This window comes from Monodon monoceros, unplaced genomic scaffold (assembly GCF_005190385.1).
Source record: "Monodon monoceros isolate NGI ecotype Baffin Bay Population unplaced genomic scaffold, NGI_Narwhal_1 Super_Scaffold_19, whole genome shotgun sequence".
NCBI lineage: Eukaryota > Metazoa > Chordata > Mammalia > Artiodactyla > Monodontidae > Monodon > Monodon monoceros.
The window spans coordinates 81,771,627-81,794,740 of NW_021703775.1; the positions used below are offsets into that span (position 1 = coordinate 81,771,627).

At 47.4% G+C, this 23,114-nt stretch overlaps 1 protein-coding gene across 6 annotated transcripts in view; it reads right to left on the reverse strand.

The window, feature by feature from the left end:
- ASAP2 (ArfGAP with SH3 domain, ankyrin repeat and PH domain 2) overlaps nt 1-23,114 on the reverse strand; it is a 156,522-nt gene that overhangs the window by 49,892 nt on the left and 83,516 nt on the right. For all 6 annotated transcript variants that reach the window (XR_003795003.1, XM_029232706.1, XM_029232703.1 and 3 more), the window contains exons 4-9: nt 18,494-18,568; nt 16,691-16,740; nt 14,299-14,428; nt 10,209-10,294; nt 4,075-4,150; nt 3,716-3,802 (exon numbers count right to left, since the gene is read on the reverse strand). Coding sequence is in view for 5 of the 6 variants with exons in the window: in XM_029232706.1 (XP_029088539.1) it covers nt 3,716-3,802; nt 4,075-4,150; nt 10,209-10,294; nt 14,299-14,428; nt 16,691-16,740; nt 18,494-18,568 (504 nt within the window). In the remaining variant the exon portion in view is untranslated. The remainder of the gene's footprint in view (nt 1-3,715; nt 3,803-4,074; nt 4,151-10,208; nt 10,295-14,298; nt 14,429-16,690; nt 16,741-18,493; nt 18,569-23,114) is intronic.

Here is a 23,114-nt window from a genome sequence, read left to right on the forward strand (position 1 = left end):
GCTCTCGGGTAGGCAACATCACTCCTATTTTACAGGTGAAGCGACTGAGGCATGGAGAAGTCAAGTAACTTGCTCGAGGTCACCCTGGCAGGAAGTGGAAGACCTAGGGTTCAAACGGTATGTGCTGCTGGACAGCCCGCTACCAGGCAAGCTTTCTGTCCTGGTCAGAAGCTGGCCCACCTGTCTCACCTGCTGGGCCTCTCCTAACTCTGAATCATCCTCCAAACCCTCCTTCCTGACACACACCTGCCCACCCCACACTGGGGTGACACCTTCCTTGGAGGTGACCTCCAGTAGAGCTCTCATCACACTGCGCTCAACTCCTTTTCTGTCCCCACCCCAGACTGTGAGCCCTTTAAGAGGGAAGAACCGTATCTAGCCTACTCCGGTGTGTGTCTGTGCAGCTCCTGCTTAGAGTAACTGCTGAGGAAATGGCAGTCGAATGTGCCAAGTCTTGCATGGAGTCAGCACTCAAGGCCAGCTCTAGGCTACCCAGCAGCCTGGCAGGAGGGGTGGGAAGTGGACACCTAGCCAGAGGGTACTGATTAAGGCCAGATTTGAGCATGGTTAAGATATGCAACCCCAGACCAAAAGGCCGGAGTTGGAAGAAAATCATGGCTGTTATGGGCCTCGGCTCCTTGGACAGCGCATACTATTCGACCACATCCTACCAGACAGGGACACTTTAAAAACTGGCACGAAGAGAGATCTCCAAAGTGGAAAAATCACTGTGGTTTCAGCGCTTAGACCTACCAAGACCATCCCCCCCGAACCTGAGTCCTCCCCAGCACAGCACACGTCTGGGTTCTCAACAAATAGCAGAGAATCCTCCAGCACCGCAGCGGGGCCTGTCCCAGCAGAACGCAGCTGAAATGGGCATTTGTGGGATGCGGAAGGCGGGAGAAGGTAAGGCACACAGGGAGGAAGTTCATGCAAAGATTGGCAGTGTTGAAGAGTTTTAACTTTGTAGAAGGGGTATTTTCCAAATGTTAAAACATGATGCATATATAGGTGTTCACTGTATATAGTTTTTCAACTTCTCTGTAAGTCTGAACAATTTCATAATAAAATAACGGAAAAGTCAAACTGTAGCATCCTATTTACAGGGAACAGAAATATCAGGAACAGAATAGGAATGCCGGTGGTTTGGAGGTGTGGGGGTGCTGGGATCGTGACGGCACAGTCTTTTCTCCAAAGTACAGCCACGGGTGACACAGAAGCAGCCCAAAGCCCCTGTATGTGACGGCCATGTCCTCCACTTAGACCAAACGATTGACACTTAAGGCTCACAGGAAGGAACTAGGAGAGTTAACTCCTACCAACCATCACTGCAGTTTCCTTGGGGCACGTTACCTAATTTTTATGAACTATAATTATATAGAATTAGAATTTTTATGACACTGAAAAAAATCCATCAATACCTTCATTTTTCTGCCTCACAGAAGAGAATCCAAAAACAACGGATGAGAGCTAAAAAACAATAACGCCCAAATGTTCGATTCTTGTAATTGGAGGGACCCCAATTATAAAAATTATTTTAAAATAGAAAAAATTTAACGTATCCATATTTGCTTATTACTTGCCATTGCGTTCACAGACTGTCCAATTTATGGAATACCGTCATCAAAAAGCAACGCAGAATGTCATACACAGAAAAGACAAGACATTGACAGCCAGGAGATTGGTGGGTTCGATCTTTGGGCATAAAGCCAGAGGAGAGCAGTAAAGAAGGTCCATTTGACCCCGCTGTGCATCTGGGGCAGAACAGCTGGTCAACAAAAAACACGGAAACAACAAACTGTTAAAGACGTCTGGTCTGTGCTGGTACATCTGTTACACTTTTCTGCAGAGCTGTAAATAACCGGCTTTCTGACAATAGCCAGTTTCCCCAAACCTCGTCCTCCTGCACAGCCAAAGCAAACATGGCCCTTGCTCTGTGCCCAGAGGGCTCCTGGACTCCAGCACCTGCTCTCCTGTATTTCAAACCCGAGCTTTGCTTCACAGGTTGGATCCTCCTTTTCGGATCCTTCTTGCTTCCAACCATTCCCACCAGCTCCCCAGTGCTCGACGGCACCCTGGCTCCTGTTACAATCAGGCCACTATATTCTCCATACTCCAAGTTCTTTTTTTCTTTTTCTGTTTATATTCCATGTTTAGGAATATCAAAGTGTCAGGACCTAGATTCTCTAGACGGGGAGGAAGTCACCATGCTGTGGGTAATTTCCAGCACTCTATGGGGCCTCAGTGGGCCAGTCTCTCACTTAGCTGACCCCTGTTTACCAAGAACCGATGAAATGAGCAATATGGTGCTATGACGTGACGGCCAGATGGGCACAGGAGGCAGGAGGGCAGCCTCAGTCTGCTCGAGGTCCAGCTGGAGGAAAAGCACCTGTGCGCTTGAGCACATGGCCATCAAGCCCCCAAAGATATATGCTGCCACTGAAAAAACTCTCTCAAACAAAATGTGCGATACAGATCCCTGCGGGGGCGGGGGGGGGGGCAGAGGCAGCCCTCCAGAGGGAGGGATTAAGGTACATCAGAAGGACAGGCAGAATTCAGCGACGCAGCGGAAGCGGTGGGGGTGGGGTGGGGGGCAGGTGAGCGGCTTCACTTTCACAACGGAGTGACACCAAAGGCTAAACTGTAAACTTGGAAAATTTCCATTTCGCTAACATTTATGCGTTCAAATTCTTTAGTCTTTAATAAAGCCCACAGCTACTGAAAGAAGAAAAGTAAAAATAAAAAATGCTACTAGCTATTAGTATATACACGGAGGAAATATCTATTTTTTGAAGTTCATGAAAAAAGCATGCAACGTTCTATAATTTATTAAAATACTGAACTACTTACTCTCCTAGACTTCAGTCACAAAAGGTAAATGCATTTGGGAGAAAAACAACAATATTCAGTTATAGTACAAGAACTTAAAACAAAATAGAGCCGAACTGCCAGCAGGGAGCTTTACGCTCTGGTAAGCAGTTTAATAGACGTATTGATCTAAAATCTACTAGCTATACACTTAAACACATTCCTTTATTGACAAGGAAGTGGATTTATGTTAAATTTCACATTATAATAGCCACACTGTAGCAAACATATGCAATTACCTCAAAATTTACTTTTTAATGGTTTTCTAACAAGGCCCCCAAATACAAATCATCACTGCGAATGTGCTGGCCCGCAGAGAAGTGATTATGTGAAAGAGATGACGCAAGAAAACTAAAGTTTCTGCCCATCAGAAAGCAGCTCCAAGAAAATCAAGCTCCTCCCATTTTATGGAACATAATCTCCAGGCTGGAAGATTCAGATGGTCACCAGTCACCCGCTGATGCCACACGGGCAAAGTCCATGTATATCTGTGGGCGGGGAAACCACAGAGCTCCAGGGAGAGAACCAACGGCATGAATAGCGAGTGTCTATGTGACGGAGACCCTAAGAGCTACTCATCCAGCAACGGACGGAGCAGAAGAGGTTTAAATACTGCCATTAAGGCCATTCCTACAGTAATGCTTCCCCATGAAATAAGCATATTTTTAAAAAGATGGTTTTATAAAACCAACTTAAAGAACAAACTACATGTTTGCGTGTTGCCCGATACAGCCCCACAGTGAACTGAGCACCCAGAGACATGGATCTCACCTCCTCAGTCCCGAAGCCCCCGAGACTGAGGGATGAAAACATAAAATAGCAATCTTTCAAAATTAAATCCCCTCACCTCTTTCTGTTCAACCTGTAATGCTGACTTCAAAATATCTCGAAGCTGTATCAACTGCCTTCTCTCTTCATCCTGGGCCTGTTTGATCTTTAAAAAGCAAAACAAAGCAGAGAAAAGTACGGCTGAGGTGCAGGGAGATGGTGCAGTTCGTGGGGCATTTCTCCATAAACGCAACCTTCTCCCAACCAAGACCGAGGACGGATTGGGAACCCCATTCTCCACACTCCACGTGCGCTTCAGGGCTGTCACTTTCTAGGTGGCACAGCACGCAGACACGAAAGCACGGAAGCAACATTTAAATCAAAGTGTTTGTTGCATAAAAACCCTTTCAACACTCACGTGGGAGGGAAACTACTTACTGTGTGAAGATCCGTTGAAAGTGTTTCAATGGAAGGTTTGAGGCTTTCAACTGCTTTCAGTCCATCCTGGAAAAAACTAGGAGGAAAAAAAACAAGAAACATAGATTGTGTTTCATAAAAGAGAAAGCAATTTTGTTGGATGGAGAAAAAACTTCTTTAAAGGAAATGGCTGAGATCACTGTGTAATTCCTGGGGGAAAAGACTAGGACCCAAACCTTGAAATATTAGGCAAACCAAGAATAAAGTGACACTCAAAACTAATATCAGGCAAACCAAGAATAAAGTAACACTCAAAGCTAAGAAAAAAGGCACTGCAGTAAGCCTCGTATTTGTGATTTTTCTTGACCCATATAAAATGAGCCCTACATTTTCAGTTTATAACGGGAAACAGGACCCTACTGACAAATGGCAGCAAAGGCTTCGGTTCAGGAACGGAAAAGTCTGAGGCCAGGAAAGCATGGGGTGAACACAGAATAAGACGCTAAAATATTTTCCTTGACAGGCAACAACTAAGTGGAAAAGAGAAAGAATGCAAGAAAAAAGCAAGCAAGCTGAGCCTGAAGCACATGAGTGGCCACGCCCCGTGGGCAGAGCAGGGAGATGTGGTTGGAGACCTTGAGATCGGATATCAAAAGGAACTTTATATTTTTGATGCTCAGAACCCAGTGCTTGTGAAGTCATCTTTAACCAGTGATTCAGGAAGTACAACAGAGGCTGGACGAGTTTTTCTGCAGCAACAGCAGGCTGACGTGCAGCACACTGCCTTTGAACCCTTTTGAGAGGAAGAAGAGGCTTCCCAGGGAGCTCAGGAGAGAGTTCAAAACCTGTAAGGAGGCCTAAAATGCCCGTGGACTTGGCCCCTGCCTATGTCTCCAGGCTTCCACCCACACCGTTTGCCCCTTTATTCACGTCTCTCTAGTCCTCTTTGGAGCCAAGTCCTCCCTGCCTCAGGCCCTTTGCACTTGCTGTTTCCTTCCTCTAAAGAGTTCTCCCTGCAGCCTACCTTCTGTTTCTCCTGGTTCATTCCCACTCACTCTTCAAGTTTTAAGTTAGATACGGCCTCACCCTTGAGGTGTGCCACAACCCCCATCCCTTCAAAGAGGTCTCCTTGCCAGATTCTCTCAGAGCATTCTGTCTCTGGCTTCAAAACACTCACCACAACTGCCATTACGTGTTCGCTGGTGTAACTGTTTAAAATAAAATTCCCCCATTATATCTGAAGTTCCAGGAGGTTGAGGACACAGTATCCACAAAACCTGACACATTTCAGGCACACAATATTTGTTGAATGAAGAAATTAATGAGGAAAGGAAGGAGAATTTCTAACTTCTGCCAGTTTACTGGGTACCAAGGAGACTATCTTCAAAAAGTGATCTGGGGTTCACGTGTTTATTTCTTTTAAACTCAGCAATGGTCCTGTGGGAATTTCCCATATCAAGTATGCAATTAGTAGGAGGGGTTGTAAAAACAATGCTGCCTGACACTTAATACAATAATTCCAAGGAGGAAGGGAGGAAGGAAGAGGAAAGCGTACACACAGGATGTGGGTTTCGAACCACTACTAGCTAGTTATTAGGAATCAGAGGCTGGGCTATTAGAATTTCTTACCTTAAAAATCTTCAGATATATGCATAATTTTAACTTTACATTCTCATTCCTGTATTTTGCCTAATTCATTTTTTTCTAAATGTAAAATACGCTTCTGGTGTAGCAACTGTGTCCGTGTTACAATGACTTTTCCACATGGTCTGTTTCCACTGATAGGGCAGAAATGCCATGCCATATACGTCTCTGTGTTTCCACTCCGAGCACAATGGCCGACACAGGGCAGCAATTTTAAATTGAAAAGGAAACTGGGAAGAATAAACACAAGAATGAGAAACTGAGCTTTTTCCTCTTGTCGTGAACTCATTTGGTTCTTATGTTTTGTTTCAGCTCTATTTTTTTTTTTGTATAACTATTTTATTAATCAGTTCAAATTCTTATAAAATAGGCGGGGTTGGGAGGGAGGGGGAGAGAGAGAGAGAGAAGCTGAACACACACTAGTTCAGGGAGTAGGAAAATTATCACAGGAGATCAGCACAGAAACGGTCCTGCTCTCGGGGAAAGGGAGCGGGTGCACGGCTCCAGAATCTCTGTGCCTGGCAACTGTCCCCACAGTGAGAGCACCTCGCAGTGGAGTCAAGGGCTCGGAGAGGTGTTTCTCATCACAGACGTTGTTTCCATCATGACACTGCACAGTGTCACACTTGGAATAACGATACAGATTTATTCATCTTTGTAAAAGCATAGCCGATCTTGACCGTCTACCTAGAAAACCTCCTCCCTCTGATTTTCAAAACTCCTATCTTTCTGTACCGTCCTTACTGAGGCATGTTTGTATACTTTCTCTGGCCTTAGGGAAAGCTTCAAAAAAAGGGGCCCGTTTGCTGACTGCTGTCACTGCAACATTCCTAAGTACAAACCCCCAGACATTTTTTTTAGCTTGAGCCTGTTAACACTTTCCCAAGCTTCAGTCAAAACAACATTTACCATCGGTATTACCAAGTGTCGACTTTTGTTTTTTATCTAACGTTTTCTAGCCTACCTGATCAAATTCGCCAGCCTTTAAAATACACCCACTGAGAGCCAACCTTCAGGCGCCCACAAGCGGGGTGGACTCTCCCTTCTCCAGCCTTCACAACTGCAGCCTCACGGCCGGCAGCCTCCGCGCTCTCCCCCGCCCCCCACTGGAATGCGCTTGTCCAGGGCACCGGGCTGGGTCTCGTTGCATCTGCAACCCAAGTTCATCAAGCCGCAACTGGTCACAGTGGTTCTCAGCAGGTATTTGCACAGAGAACAAGTCACTTCAACGCTCATCACTACCGTTTAGAACATGACCATTTTTGTTTACTTCTGTTTTAAAGACTGCCCTGTTTCTAGGTTCACACTAGAGAAAAGGATCCTCAATCTTTAGCAGCAAAGGCTAGTAAGACACGTTTTCCAGGCTCTTCTAGGAACTAGAGATGCTAAGTCTTTCCTTAAATGAAATAAAAGACAAAGAACATACTCTTCGAGGATGCTTCCAGAGAAAAGCAAAAAGGAGTAAAAAGCAAAGTAATGTCTAAGCAGTTCTAAGGGTGAACACCTGAACATGGCTCCACAGAATCTAGTTTCCACCAAGAGGCCTCTTGGTACCTGCAGAGACCAGCAGCTTCAGCTGAGCAGGCTGCCTCTGCCCGCCGGGCACAGCTCTGCTCCCCGGTGAGCAGTGGAGACCGGGGATGTTCAATGGGGACACGAAGGAACTGCCCGGAGGACAGAGACACGTGTCGCCAAGGGCTCCTCTGTCCAATGGCTGAGTCACTCAGGCTCCACATTTTACGCCCCAAAATATGCATTTGAAAAGTCAAAGCCTTCCAAATGTTTTAAAGAGCGTGCAGTATGTATGTACACATACATACACACACACACACACACACACACACACTCATCCAGAAAGGAAGTAATGGAAGAGTCATCATTTTTAAAGATTACTGAGCTCATGCCCATAAAAGGCCAATTGGTTCAATCTTCCACAAGTGGTCTGTTGCTACCCAACTGATTAGTTTGGGCAAAATAAAGAAAAAAAAGGAAATCCCAGAATAACTTCTTTTTAAAAATAAAGTATCAGCAAGGAAACAACCCACTTCCTAACCAGCCTCACATAAGGTTACAAGGGTAAGACTGAAGAAGTAATTTATATGTTAATCACACGGGATTTTGAGCCTCTGTAAAATAATTCATCTTAAAAACTCTACAAATTAGGGGTCTTTCTATTTTCTAAGCTCCACGCTTGGAGCTCTTCTGTTAACCCAGGCTGAATCACTCAGCACACCTTCCTTTGCTGTTGGACCTCCACTGCTTTAGAAATGCAGTGTCGCCAGAGACGTAGTAAAAATTCCAAAGCACAGCTCCATCCAATTCAGTGCAATTCACCACCGCAAATCGTTCCAGGTAAACGCGCTAAAGGTTAAAAAATAAATGTCACGGAGGACATCCTTAAAGAGCATACAGGTCAGTGGGAGACAACATGAAAGGTGCCGTCAGGGGACTGTGCAGAGAGCACAGTGGTAACAAGAAGGAAGGTAAGTGTTCAGGTAAGCGGGAGAGCTGATGACTTCTAGGCAGCCAGGTACACCTGAGCTGGGCCTCGTGGAGGAACAGAGGCTGGGGAAGGCACAGGGGGCACCGTGTGTAAGGGGGCATCAGCGTGGGGCACAGCCTGTTAAGGGGAAAGGCAAGTGGATGCGTGTGGCAGTAACACCCTCAAAGATGTCCCCGTTGCCCCGCACCCCTCCCTGTACTGTCGCAGTCTGCGCCCAGGCGCTGTGGCTCCGAGTGCCCTCGGACACAACCTGCAGGCCTAAGTGGTCGCACACCTGCTCGTCCCCATCTGGATCCTTCTCAACACACACAGTAACCTGCTGAAACAGAAACGGAACGGAACTTCCGTCCCCAGCCAGCACACCCTCTTCTCGTCACACTGCTGCCTCTGCACAGCCACAGCCACAGCCAGGCCCCGAATCTCTGTCACATACCTGTCTGTGCGCTTGCGGTCTCCCCACCCCACCTGAAGGTCCATGCAGGTAGGAGGCTGGTTTCCTTCATGCTGCACCACCTGGCACGCAGTAGGAGCTCAAGCACTCCTTGCTGAATGAATCCTCTGCTTGAAACTTTGAGAGCTTCCCAGTACGTCTGGGATAAGAATCGGACGCCGTTAACCGGACCTCCAAGCCGTCCCCACCCCAGGCTTTCCTAGGCAGCGTCATTTCCTTCACTATGCTTAGGTCACACTGGCCTTCCTACTGCCTCAAGACCTTGACTTTGCCTGGAATGTTCTTCCCCCGTTCCTTACCTGCTGCCTCCCAATCACCCTTCAGACCTCAGAATACATGAATACATGTCCCTCAGAGAGGCCTGCAGCGAATTCAAGAAGAATTTGAACACCCACTGTGGGCCAGGTACTGTGTTCTGGCTTCTGGAACACACAGCAAGGAACGAAACAGAAGAAAGACACAACATCTCTGCCCTCAACCTTAATCTGAATTATATTCTTCTACTCTATTCTTTCTTAGACTCCCGTACTTCAGAACACTTTGTTAACCGTGCAGTTAGAAGTGTGTTTGCCTAAGTCCAACTCCCCGACCTGATCCAGCAGGAGCTGTGCCTGAGGCGTACATTACTCTACCTCCAGCGTCTCAGACGTGCCCGAGGCGTGGCACACGCTCAACAAAGGCAGTGAACGAGCCCGAGGCCTGTTTACAGAGGCGAAGGGGGGGGGGGGGGGGGGGGTCAGGGAGGAGAAGCAGGATGAGGACAGGGGAAGACAACAACGAGGCCAGGAGGCGAGGCCCGGGTTGTGAAGGGCTGACGGACGCGGTGAAGTTGAGCACACGAGCGGCTCCCAGACCTGCAAGGTCCTCCTCCGCTTCCACACACAGCCTCCTCTGCTCAGTACTGTCATTTGTGTTATATGATAAGTAATACATGAAAGTATTCTTTTAATTTAGGACACTGCATTAAGACCATCTCATTTCTCTTTTAACAAATAAAGAACATCCGAGAATCAAACTAGTTTGCCACTTTACGAAAAAAGCAAAAATAAGTATATTCGATAATGTAGATTTTTACATTACTTTTAGTTTTTGAGATATAGAACTCAAACCATAAAATCCACCCTTTTAAAGTGTACAGTTCCGTGGTTTTTAGTATATTTATTCACAAAGCTGCGTAACCATCAGCCCTATCTAATTCCAGGATATTTTCGTGACCCCAAAAAGAGACCCTGTGCCCGCTGGCAGTAACGCCCCCCTGCCCCCTTGCCTCAAGCCCTGGCAGTCACCAATCTGCTTTCCACCTCTGTGGACCTGCCTATTCCCGACCTTTCAAATAAATGGAACCATCCAGTACGTGGTCTTTTATTTCTGGCTTCTTTCACTTCACACGTTTTCAAGGTTCATCTGTGTTGTAGCCTGCATCACTGTTTCATTCCTTTTACTACAGAGTTTTAAATAAGTGTTTACTTTCCACAACACAATACTACAGATCTCCCAGAAGTTGCCATAAAGAAAGAAACATCTGAAATACCATCATAACAAAGAAAAAGAACTTACTTGCATTGGGCATGAAAATATTTGATCAGATTCTGAAGTAAATCCACTCCCTTTTTAATCTTAATTTCATTGACCTTCAGCAGATACTGTTAAAAAACAAAACAAAACAGGAAATGTCATAGATAGAAGCAGAATATGAGCTGAACGTGAGCCTCTGAGGACAGATCACCTCTTCTACTTCTCTGACATCTTGTACGACGCGTAGGGCTCATGGTAGATGCTTAATGCTTTTTGAATGCGATAACTAAATGTTTCTTTCAGTTTGGTGCCACATGAATTATCTCACATACAGGTAAGTAAATGCTTAACTTTAAGTGCCAAGAACTTCCAGTAATAAAACATTCTTAACCAGCTAGGAGAAATTTTTGCCCTAGTTGTGTGGAAGAATGACAGTGTGAATGAAGGGGATTCTACCCATCTCAAACACTGCTGTCCACATACTCTGTCCCAGGTCCCTTTCTTTAGGCAGGTCATCGTTTAAACACTAACTGCTAGTCTTCTGTAGTTGAGACTTTGTCTCCATGTCTCTAATACTAAAACACTTCCCTGACACTTTTAAAAAAACATCGTGATTGTTTAAAAAAAAAAAAAGAATTTTAAATTCAAATAAATTAAAGCCATTTTTAACTTGGAGACTTCATTAACGACCACTAAGACATCAGAAAGCCCCAGAGATCTACAAAACAAGCATCCGGAAATACACTTGTTCTTTGCTAAAAGTTTATAGAACAAAGACTCCATAAATTCCCTGTCCCTTCCACTGCTGAAATAGGGTGTCAACAACTCTGAGAATGCGTTGCCTCTAAGATCGAATGCCCCCGAAAGAGCTGCTGACCCCTGCTGACCACAGGCATCTCAGCTGTAACCTGGGAAACTTGCGTTCAAGTGGCCTCCCAGGTCAGCCGGCAGCCCAGCTGGAAGAGGGAAGCTGAAACGGTAACTACGTCAACTGCCACTGCCTTTTGCCTTTACGTCCTCATCTCCCTCCTTTCTGATAACTTATTCTCTGTTAATTAAATAAGATGTCTGGCAATGTATCAAAATGGTTAAATGGTTAATAAGATGCTTGGCCATGCGTCAAACGATAAAATGCACGTACCCTTTGACCCAGAAATTCTACTGACGGGAACTTATTCTGAGAAGATAATCATAAAAGTTTACAAAGATGAATAGAAAGAAGGTTCGTTGCAGACTTGTTTGTAAAAGTGAAAAGTGGCAACAACCTAAATGTAATGAATGGGGAATTAAAGTGTGGTACATCCACAGAGAGAAGGGCTATGTAGCCATTAAGCCAATAAAGCAGAGACTTCCTGACATGGAAAGATGTCCGAGGCACACTAGTGAGTGAAAATAATCAGGTTACAAAGCAGCAGTGGAGAATGATCCTGTTTATACAAATTGTCCGTATGTACGTATAACAGGGATATCTGAAAGATGTTTAGCTAAATGTCAAAGCGGTAATCTTTTGGTAAGTAAAATCTGTGGTGATTTTTAATTTCTTTTATATATATACACATATATACATACACACACATATATACTGGCCAATTTTTTAAAGCACTTATTTTTATAATCATAAAAAAGCGAGAGCGGATCTCTCATACGTTCTCAATTCACGGAAGCTCTGTATTATCTATCTGGCATACTGACTGTCTTTATAAGATTCATTTTGAAGAAAAAGTTCCACAGCTTTAAAACAAACACCTGGAAGTCACTTTTCTACATTAGATACCACGCAACTAAAACTTTAAACAGCTAAACAACATCAAACGTTTACAAAACTTGAGAACTTCAGTTTGAAGAAATGGTTGAACAATTTTTAAATGATTTTAACTGCAGCAATCTGTTCACTCTGAGGGGTTGGGTTCTCAGGGACTGCTTTTCGGATGCTCTTTCCTTCCAGCCCAGGTGTGTCTGGTCAGTGTGTACAGGCTTCATCAGATGTGTGCTCCTCTGTAAACTCCAACCTCAGTGCCCGGTCAGCCCACCTCTGCTTCTGTGCCTGCAAAGAGTGCCAGACCCCACCAACCGCAGGGGCCCCGTGATGCTCGGCACAGACTGGGGCCCGACGGCCACTTGGGGACCCACCCAACAGAAGACTCACGTGTGTGACTTAGAGGCGTCGGGTAGATAGCGTTTTTCCAATAAAATAACCTATTTGACCAGTCCACACAACCCATTCACCCAGACGAGGAAAAGAGCCCAGTGCTGAGTGCATGTCCCAGAAAGCAATGACAGAGCTGAGGATGGAACCCGCACCCTCACCTCAAGGGTATGACACTAACACGCTGGCTGAGTCTCTCAGTCACTAAACATACTTTAACAAGCAGTCCTGCAGAGTTTACGTCAATAGCTTTCCTCCTCACTAGGCAAAAAGAGAGCTCATCCTGAACTCACACACACACCCTTCCCAAACCCACTCTCTGTGAAACACCACTACTTAATTTTACCTCGAGTCAATAAGAGCAATACCGTGTCTGTATAACACACAGCGGTTTCTTCGTCCCTGTCTCTATCGCCCGGGATGATCTCTCCAACACTGTGTGAAACGGGTCGGGCAGGTATTATATGTGATGTCTGTTTATAAAACAGCACGTGTATAGAAGCATCCACTCTCCTATCTACAATAACACTCTGAGCTTAGTTAACTTTCTAAAAAGTCACGTAATGGGGCTTCCCTGGTGGCGCAGTGGTTGAGAGTCCGCCTGCCGATGCAGGGGACGCGGGTTCGTGTCCCGGTCCGGGAAGATCCCACATGCCGCGGAGCGGCTGAGCCCCGTGGGCCATGGCCTCCGAGCCTGCGCGTCAGGAGCCTGTGCTCCGCAACGGGAGAGGCCACAACAGTGAGAGGCCCGCGTACCGCAAAAAAAAAAAAAAAAAAAAAAAAAAGTCACATAATGAAAAACAAAGCAAAGGAGGGACAGAGGAACAAAAAAGACATAAGAAACAAAAAAGTAAAAGAGCAGGTATAAACCCAACCACATCAACAGTAACATCATGTGAATGACTAAACAACCCCATCAGAAGGCAGAGACTGTCAGACTGGATAAAAAAACATGATCCAAATATAGATTGTCTACAGGAAACACACTGTAGATCCAAAGATACACATAAGTTGTAAGTAAAAGGCTGGAGAAAGAAATCCCATGCAAATAGAAACCAAAAGAGAGCCGGAGTGGCTGTACTAATACCAGACAGATATCCCCGATCCCTGGGACTGATTCCCCTCTGCTGACCACTTAAGAGTTTGTTCTGGGAATAGAAACGCATTTTAATATACTCCTAAGGCATACATCTAAAACGACTAGGCTCCTACTGTAATTAACAAATTAACAAACGTTCTAAAATCAAAAAGTGCCTTTTGATGAGCTCTGCTGTGGACTGCTTACAGGGAATCGAGAGCTGGCTGAACCCAGTTTCAACACCTGTCACAAGTATCACCCCTGCATTGTGGACACTCAAAACGTAAGTCTGCCTGGCTACAGGAGGGAACACAAATGCCACCACGCTCACGCTTCACTGCCACCGCCTGGAGGAGCGAACCCTCAGGCCGAGGGGTAAACTGTTTCCGCAAACAGACCCCCAAGCAAGGTATAAAAAAAGGCTGGAAGCAAAGGCCTGCGTGATTGGTCTTCGATATTTTCCACCCCTGAGCCTCCAGCAGAGAAATGTTCTGAACGTCAGTCCTGCTATTCTCCCCTCCCCGAGGGGAGGACTTGGGCCGCCGGTGGAGCAGGACAGGGGACCTCCCCAGGGTGCCTGGGCCTCTGGCCTTGGGGAACGTCCCCACCCGAGCAGGCGGAGCCTGGGGGCACGCACTTGCAGAGGCTCTCACACTCATAGAGGGGACCACGGCTGGGGCCTCACCACCCCGCCCCCGGCACCTCCTTAAGAACACCACAGCGGGGGCGAGTGTGCGCGTGTGGAGACAGAAAGAACCCGCTTTCAAGTGAGTCGCTCCTTCAGAAAGGCTGGAGCTGGGCTAGTCTAGCCCTACCCTCCAGGAGCCCCAGGCCCCCTGAACGACAGAAACTGGGCGGCAGGGTCCAGCAGTGCACCTGGCATTGCCTGAAGCGCCTGGCGGACGTACCTCGCACATCTGCAGCTGGAAGAACCGCCGCTCCTTCTCCATCTCCTCTGCGATCTCAGCCCCGCTGATCTCCGTGCGGATCATCCCGTGCAGCTTGGCATGCTCCTTCTTCTCCTTTTCTATCTTGGTTCTATGTGTGGAAAAAGTGAGACTCAATCAAGACACCTCCAGACTGGAGAGCGCCCCGCTGTGATCCCGACACCCACCCTGGACACAAATGCTCGCCGAGCCTTTCCAGAACAGGACAGCCTCGAACTCACTGGAAAGGAAAAAGCGTTTCGTCATAAACATGTCAACCTTGGCCCTTTCTGTTGAGTATCGACCCAAGAAATGCTTCCAAAGCAACTCGACTAGGACAGTGCCCATCATCACAGAAGAAAACAAGTGACCTTTCCCGTTTTTAAGCTTCGTTCCCCTTTCCACGTCTCTCTCATGCTCGCCTGTGCTCGAGTCCAGTGTGTGGGTCAGGGTACCAGCTGACCCCCGGAGTGCATCCCGAGACAGGTGACCAGGGTGAGGCAGCCATGCGTCACATCGGTTAGTAAGGGCTTGGACTAGTAACTGGATTTTTATCCTGGACAAAAGGAGGCTAAACAAAAGCCACAGAAAGCACTCAAAAATATAAAGGGTGCCATGAAGAGGAGGGTGCAGACTTTTCCTGCAGAGCCCCAAGGCAGACACTACACAACGCAGGCAGCGTGTCTTAGGAAGCTGTTCAACACGAAATGGGTTCCTCTGGGTCCAGAGGCCCCATCATTTGGGGAGGGGGTATTTAGGAAGAGGTGAGAAATGTAGTTTCTAATCCTTGTTCTTTATCTTGAAGCACAGCACTGGGCACACAGTAGACCCGCAGTGACTTGACTGGGTGAGTTAAGAACGTAAAGAAAAGGTGACCGTTTGGTGAGGATGTTGTTAAAGGGGCTCATGCACCAGGGAGGCAGCGTGACTGGAGGGCCCCGGGGACAATCACACAACTCCAAGCCTCCCCTGACGCCACCGCAAAGGGATCAAGACATGGTCCAGATGTCGGTCACTCTTGTAATGATCAGGTATGGAAGGACAGGCCAGGAACTGTAAAGGCGTCTTAAAGCTGTTTGTTGCATATCACAGGGCCTCTCAGGAAAAATCAATCTTACGTGTAAAGGGGTAGAGCTAATTTTTTAATTTACCCCAGAATTACTCTGAGTTTTAAAGGGTGCTGCTCCTTCGTTCTCCAATTCTGGGATTTTGTGAGTACCTCTGTCCTCACCTTATCTACGTGTGTCTTGATTTTACAGAATTTGATCTCATTCCTCTTTCAAACCTTTTCCTTTCAGAAGGAGAAGACTCTCTCAGGCAACCCTCTTCAGGGACCCTCTCCTGTCCCTGGTTCAGAAATGCACAGAAGCATTTCCTCTAAGGCCCTCGAGGGCAGCAGCGACGGCAGCTCAATGAAGTCGGCAAATCCATGTCCTGCCCTTGGCTCAACTAGCTTCTCGTGGGTGACCAGCAGCAAGTACCAAGCCCAGGTTTCCCACCTGTAAAGCAGGAACGTGGACCCTTTCCTTATTCACTGCACTGAACTCACACACAGATGCAGGATGCTAATGAGCCCGGGATAGCGAGTCTGGAGCCTCTCTGGGTTGAGCCGACCTTCAAAACATTCTGGTTTAATACTCTATCTGTGCTTACATACGAATGTGTGCCATTAGTGAGACTCTGGAATTTGGAGTATGGGAACTTAAGATTTCCAGGATGGGATGAGTACCAAAGGTTTGGGATTCCTTGGTGATCCTTCAGCTCTGAATAGAGACCCAAGGCTGGTAAAAACAAACAAACCCAATTAAATACGTGTAGTTACATCTGAAAAGGCTTTCTTCTTATCGTGTCCCACTTTACCAGATGGCTTCATATAAAAGTTTCTAATTCCACTGAGAAAACTCTATTACTCAATGCACAGCAATTACAAAGCAAGCATGAGGCATTTAAAAATATTTTCTATTTCTCAAGTATTTAAAATAATTGAAATCATCATTCCCACAATCGCTAGCCCAATTCTAGCTAGCTCAATCCTCTCCACTCCAGGAAATGAGAAACTGTGATTAGAAATGTTACAACAAGTGCCTGAAGTCAACCAGTAGAAGCCAATTAACGTTCCTGAAAATAACATTCTGTAGCCATTAGGACATAAGAGGAGGGATGAGGAAAAAACAGTTTAAAGAGGTTGACATCATGAACGTGGACATCCGGTACGAAAGCATCTGGTATCACAACAAACCACAGCAACACAGTTTTGCGCGAATTCTTTCCTGGATTAAGGTTTATTTAGACAATACCTTTAAGCAATAAAGGCTCGATTTAAAATTAAAATCTCAAATTACCTACGCTTACTTTTTTAAATGAAAATACTCACATTTTTGTTTCATAGTCCTTCCAAGCTTTATCAAAAGGCTTTTTCAGATCCTGTAAACAGAGAGGCATAAATTAAGCAGGACTAATCATTAATTTCTGGACAAAATAAACTTATCCCTAGACTAGCCCTGAAGAGTATTAATTTCCGCAATAAATGACGTATGTGATCCCAGGATAAATGGAGAGCTTAGAGCACAGGCTTTTAATCAGACTAGCGGTAGCATTTAGTTTTCTTTCTCTTTAAGAAATTTTTATTATAGAATATACCAAATGCACACAGACAAAGGTGGAGAGAATTATATAACGTACCTGTCAGCTAGCTATAGCAAGTATCAACTCACAGCCCATCCTGTTTCACTTATACCCCGCCCCCTGTCCTGAGATTATTCTGAAATTAAACCTGGAAAGACATAACATTTAATCTTCAAGTATTTTAGTATATCTCTCTAAAAGAAAGGGACTCTGATTTTTTTCTATTAATATAGGAATCTCCTCAACACATGTACCCCTGATCTGGACCCCAAAACAAGAATATAAAAGCCATTCACCTTCTCCACAATTCTGCCTGGAACTCAGGACCTCATATTCTCTGATAAAGCCTGACTCAAAAATATACTGAGCCATTAGAAATTCTATCAAATTTGGTTCCCACCTATTTATGCTCCCTTTAACAGGGGTCTTTTAGAAGAGAAAACCCCTTTGTTGTGGGGATTTTTTTTTCTTTTTTTGACTCTTCTTTGGCCTCTGACAAGGCCTAAGCTCCACAGCCTGGCACCTAAAGCCTCCAGGAAGGCGTCTGCCCACCCCGTAAGCCTCACGTCCCACTGTGCAGCGCCGCCGACCCAGGGCCCCTTGCAGGGCCGCGTCATGCTGCTGCAGACTGGCATCCCCTTGCAGGGCCACGTCATGCTGCTGCAGACTGGCATGGTTTCCCCTCTGCTTTGTGTGCCCTTCCCTCCCGCTTTCCTGGTTCTTGCCGGACGTGTTCTCCGGGCCCCCAGGGGATGCTGAGCAGTGTTCCTCCGTGTCCTAACGGCTCCCCGGGCCCAGACTCCTTGCCCCAACAGCTCTCCTGGCACTTCTGCCCCTGCAGAGGCCCCCGTAATCGGCTGGGCTTCTGGATGTGCCAGAGGCCGCCGGGGATCACGTGCGGATCCCGTCAGAGCACTCGGTCGCCTAAGAACTGGGGCACGATTGCCTCTCTTTCCCATCACACACCTGTCTGGGCCAATGACATGTGAGAGCAACTTTCTGCTCAGTGCCTGGTGCCCACACAGCACTCGACCCTGACTGTCCCCACGCACGTGCCAGGGAAAACAGTTCACGGCTCAAGTGTTTGTACGAGGCAAGGCGAGGCCTCAACAACGAGCATCCTTTGCAGGACAGAAAAATAAAGGCGGCTCAGGCCTTGCTGGTGCCCATTCTCCCTCCAGGAAACCACCCTGCAAGGATCCTCTCCCAGGGCTCAATCAGTGACACGCTAGCTGGAAAAACCAGACTTCACACAGGGTTCCCTGCTCAACCGGCAGAACCCAAAAGTCGTTGACAGTTTCCAGAAGAGCTGTTTCTTTCCCTTCCACATCAGGAGCACCAGCAGGACAGCCAGAAAGGCCACGGGTCACCACTGTTAGGGCCGAAAGGTGGTGGTGCCACGATGGGCAGTCAAGGGAGCCCAAGGCAGTACGGCGCCACCCCGCCGTCCCAGGAAGAAGGCTCGAGGCCGTGGCTGCCCCGACTGGCCAGCGTGACGCGACTCCACGTCCTATGAAAGCCGCCCCCCGTGACAGGACTCTTCGTGTCATACCCCTTTCACTCCTTTTAGGTCCCCCTTCAGCAAACTGTCCAGAGGGAAGGAGATTATGTTGTTCATATTCTGAATCTAAAAAACAAAAACAGAAAAAAATATCCTTATTCCATTTCCTTTTTAATCTAAAGTAAGGACAGCAAGGAGGTTAGAGAACACACGGTGATAATTAAACTTCCCTAAAACCTGACCAGCACAAGTATGGCAGCCTTATTCATTCTTACATTCTCTGTAAGTAACGATTTTACCTTACAAATGAATATATAACTAATGAAAAGTCTACATTTGTCTATATTTCACAACAATAATAACCTTCTATTACTGGGCTCTGAAGTCTGTGGAAAGATAATCATTACAACAAAGAAAAAAAAATCAATGACAGAAGCACTTTAAAGATACAGGAAGAGAAGCCCAAACACCTCCTATTCTCACTCATGGCTCCATCTGATGCCCTGGGGCTGGGCTTTGGTCAGTTCTGGGGGCCCAGAGCCCCCAATCTCCCTAGCACAGCCCCCAACAGGGGAGACTAAAAGGAAAAACAGAACGAAGGGGGCTTCTGTCTCCTGAGAACGTGTATGAGTGGATGTTGAGAGAGAACTAGAAAAGAACCGAGAGAGAGGAAAGCAGATGAGAAAGGGAAAAGGAGGGACAAGTGGTCTTAAGGTCCCCTATTCTCCCTGGAGCAAGAAGGCAAAAGATGGTGGCTTAGCAAGTTGTCACCACAGATTAAATGCAGAGAACCAGACCCTCCTGACACACCTGGGCATGCTCACGCCAAGCAGGCCCGTCCCTGCCGGTCGTTGAGCTTTGAGCCACAACTTAAAGACACAAAACTTCAGTGAGCAAGAACCTCGATGCACAGACTCCCCAGCTTCTGAACCCGACAGGAGTCCCTCCCCAGTGAGAAAATAAGCTGAGGCTCTACTTTCTCACCTCCCCAGGCTCTCTCTCCCTAAGTAAGCACAAGTGGCACGCAGCCTTCTGGGGCTGTGTGCATGTGTCACTTTGGTGACACGTGCCGAAATTACGGGACCACAAAAGGGCAGAGACAGGAGTAAGGACTTTGGAACCTTGTGCATTCCTTCTTACAATCGAGCAAAGGAGAATTTTATTTTTAGTAGAATTACCTTGACTGGGAAGACCCACCACAAGCACAACTTTTGGGGCAATATGGGATCTGATTTCCATGCACTATTCAGGATATGAAACCTCAAAACGGAGAAAGAAAGTTACTTGAAAAATACTGGTAAGGTGTGTAAGAACGCCTGCACCAACCACCTTTCCTGCCAAATAAATGGTCTGTTAATGACTGTCAGTCATTTCAGAAATGCCTTCTGGGGTAACTTCTGTCTGGCGCTTACACAGCTCAACGTGTGTCATGCACCCGGCAGAGGCACGGTGTCATCAGCTATGACGTGCTAGGATTAGCCTCGAGAGTTAAGCTGTAAATACTGCAAAGCTGAGTTTAAGGCGAGGTCCCGTGGGCGATGGGAAGGGATGGAGACAGGCCGTGCAGGTGACTCACCCCTGGCGCGAGCACACCTGGGCTTCCGCTGAGCCGTGGGGGACTCCGTCCCCACACGCGCCCCTCGTTCCCACCGCTGCGAGAACGCACCCACCCCCCGCCTCCTCGGGCCCCCTGTCCCGCCGCTGCAGCCCCTCACCCCCTGCTAGCGGCGCTCTCCTCCTGGGCTCCAGCCCTCTGACCCGCTGTTCGCCCACGAGCTCCCTCTGGCCTTCTCACCGCCCTGCCCCTCAGTGGCCTCACTGCCCCTTGTCTGGACTGAGGCACCGCTTCCCCTGCTCCTGGCCACCGCCACCCAGTCTCTGCCCGTCCCAACCCCTCCTACGCAGTTGTTGGATTCCTCTGGCGTTGTGTCCCTGATAAACACCAAACCTACTCCCGCGTCTGGACCCTCACAGTCCAACCTCATCTGCCACGTTTCACCTCAGTATCCGCTGTTCAAAGCCTTCCCATCCACCAGGAATTTCTCAGATGCTACCTTTTCCAACAACACCCCAACCTCTCAGCAGGAGGTGACCCCTCCCTCTTCAAATCCTCCGATATTTTCTTTTTAAAAAAATTTCTTAAAGGACTTGACAGGTTCTACCCTACATTTGTCTTATCAAGCTCACGCCACGAATCCCAAGGGGCGGCTTCAAGTTTTTCTATTCTCTACAGCACTCAACACAGAGTGTGGCAATGGCTGAGTGAATCAAGTTACCTAAGCATGTTTCTGAGCATCTAATACATAAGAGACAGAATCTAGAGATACATTAATAGCTTTAAACATCATATAACTAATGTGTGAATTCATGAATTCATTCATCATGTATTTACTGAGTACCTATTTTACAGACAGCAGTAAGCTGGCTACAAATGTAAACCAAACATGATGCTTATCACCTCAGAGGAAGAATAAATATATACACAAGAATGAAACAGAACGTCTACGACACACCACATGCAGCATGTTTCACCCTGTACAGATACCAGCGGCTCCTGGGGGAAAGAAACAACGACTACAGCTTTAAGTAGTCAGGCGGGCTGACCTGGGCTTGGGAAGAAGGTGACTGGTCAGTTCCTGAGCCGCGAGACTCTGCCCTTTCATCCACTTGATCGCAGAGCCATGGCTGCAGTCCGGTCAGCCCTCAACGCTGCCCAGAGGGAAGCCAAGGCAGCGCCACCCTGGACAAGTCACATGCAAGACAGCAGGAGCCGCCCAAGGGGGGGAGGGGCAGTGGTCAGAGCTGCTCAGGGTGGGAGGCTGAGCCAATGGCACCAGAGCGACCCAGATATATGGGAGGTTGGAGGAAAAAAGAATAAGGTGCTTGCAGATTAAAAACTGTATTCCTAGGAAGAACTCTAGTATGTTTTTATGAGAGGTGTATTACGTGTGAGTGTATGCATGAATGAGCGAGAAAAACAAAATCCTCTGTAGCAGGGAAGAAGCACATCACCCAGAACTTGGTTTACACATCTATTTTAAGACTACTTGTTATCAGGACTTCCCTAGTGGGTCAGTGGTTAAGACTGCACTCTCACTGCCGAGGGGCTGGGTTCAATCCCTGGTCAGAGAGCTAAAATCTCACAAGCCGTGTGGCAAGGCCAAAAAAAAAAGACTTTTTGTTACTTAATTCAAGTAAGAACTCAGGTAGTGACGACAGGTATTAGGTAAGAGGAGGTAAACTAAGCTCTGGCATCCCGAAGAGTGCAAACCTAAGGACATCCAGACACTGGGCCAGGCTGCTTTCATTCTGGACACTGGACACAGGGTGAGCACGACATTAAACAGCCGTCAAAACTGTGATGACTGCCACAAAGGAGGCACACGGGGCCCTCAGGGAGTGACAGGAGATGAAACTGGGTGGGTAAGAGGGCTTAAGAGACAAAGGTGCATTAGACAGAACCTCAGCGAACTCACCGTTTAATAAGGCAGATAAAGCATGGTTTTTTTTGTTTTTGCGGTACGCGGGCCTCTCACCGTTGTGGCCTCTCCCGTTGAGGAGCACAGGCTCTGGACGCGCAGGCTCAGCGGCCATGGCTCACGGGCCCAGCCGCTCTGCGGCATGTGGGATCTTCCCGGACCGGGGCACGAACCCGTGTCCCCTGCATCGGCAGGCGGACTCTCAACCACCGCGCCACCGGGGAAGCCCCAAAGCACATATTTAAGTAAGTAAAGTGCCATGTGGAAACTCTACGAGCCAGAAATAAAACACCACTGAGTTTCTGAGAAGAGAAAATTATTTCCAGTCTGGACACCAGGGAAACGTTTGCTGATTGGGGTTATGTGAGATAGACCTTCAACGACAGGGAGAATTACGTCTTGCAAGATGCGGTGGAGGGTGTCCAGGCACAGCAACAGTGGAGAAGTGGGAGCACATCAGCCAGGGGAGCGGCGGGGGCAGCAGAAGATAAGAGCTAAAAAGAGCAGCTGGAAGAGAATCCCACCAAGGGGATTCTGGCCTCCATTCCATCCATTTCTCTTTCCGGGGGGTTACTCAAGTGATCTAAAATAAGAAACTACTACTCCTCTAATCAGAAACTAATTAGCTAAATGATTGCAAAAGAGACAGAAAGTAGATCGGCGGTTGCCTGGGGCTGGGGGTGGGAATGGGGATTAACTGTGAGGGGACAGGAGGGATCTTACCGGGGGGAAGAAAATGTCCCCAAACTGGTTTAAGGTGATGGTTGCATCACTTGGTAAAGCTACTAGAAATCAATGGCTTGTAGAATTGAAATGGGTGAGTTTTATGATATATAAAATATACCTTATAAGGCTTTCTTTTTTTTTTTTTTTTTTAAAGAAATTATTACAAACATGCACAGTGTCCCCGTCAGTGGGCTTCCTAACAAAGCTCCTCCACTCCTGGCACCAGCCTCCGCCCGCCCTCTGCCTTTTCCTGCCCTTGTACGGAACCCGCGCAGCACACAAGCGTTCTGACTCAGGGTGAGCGTCCAGGAAATGACTGGCCCTCGTCTCTGCCTGGGCCCTGAACCATGGGCTGGTGCCCAGATGTCCTGTCTCAGCAAGAGCGCCCTGCAGCAGGAAGGATGGGCTCGCTCTGGGTCTCCCTCTGCCTGCCTGTACTGGGGCCGCCCAGCAGCCTCAGGCCCACA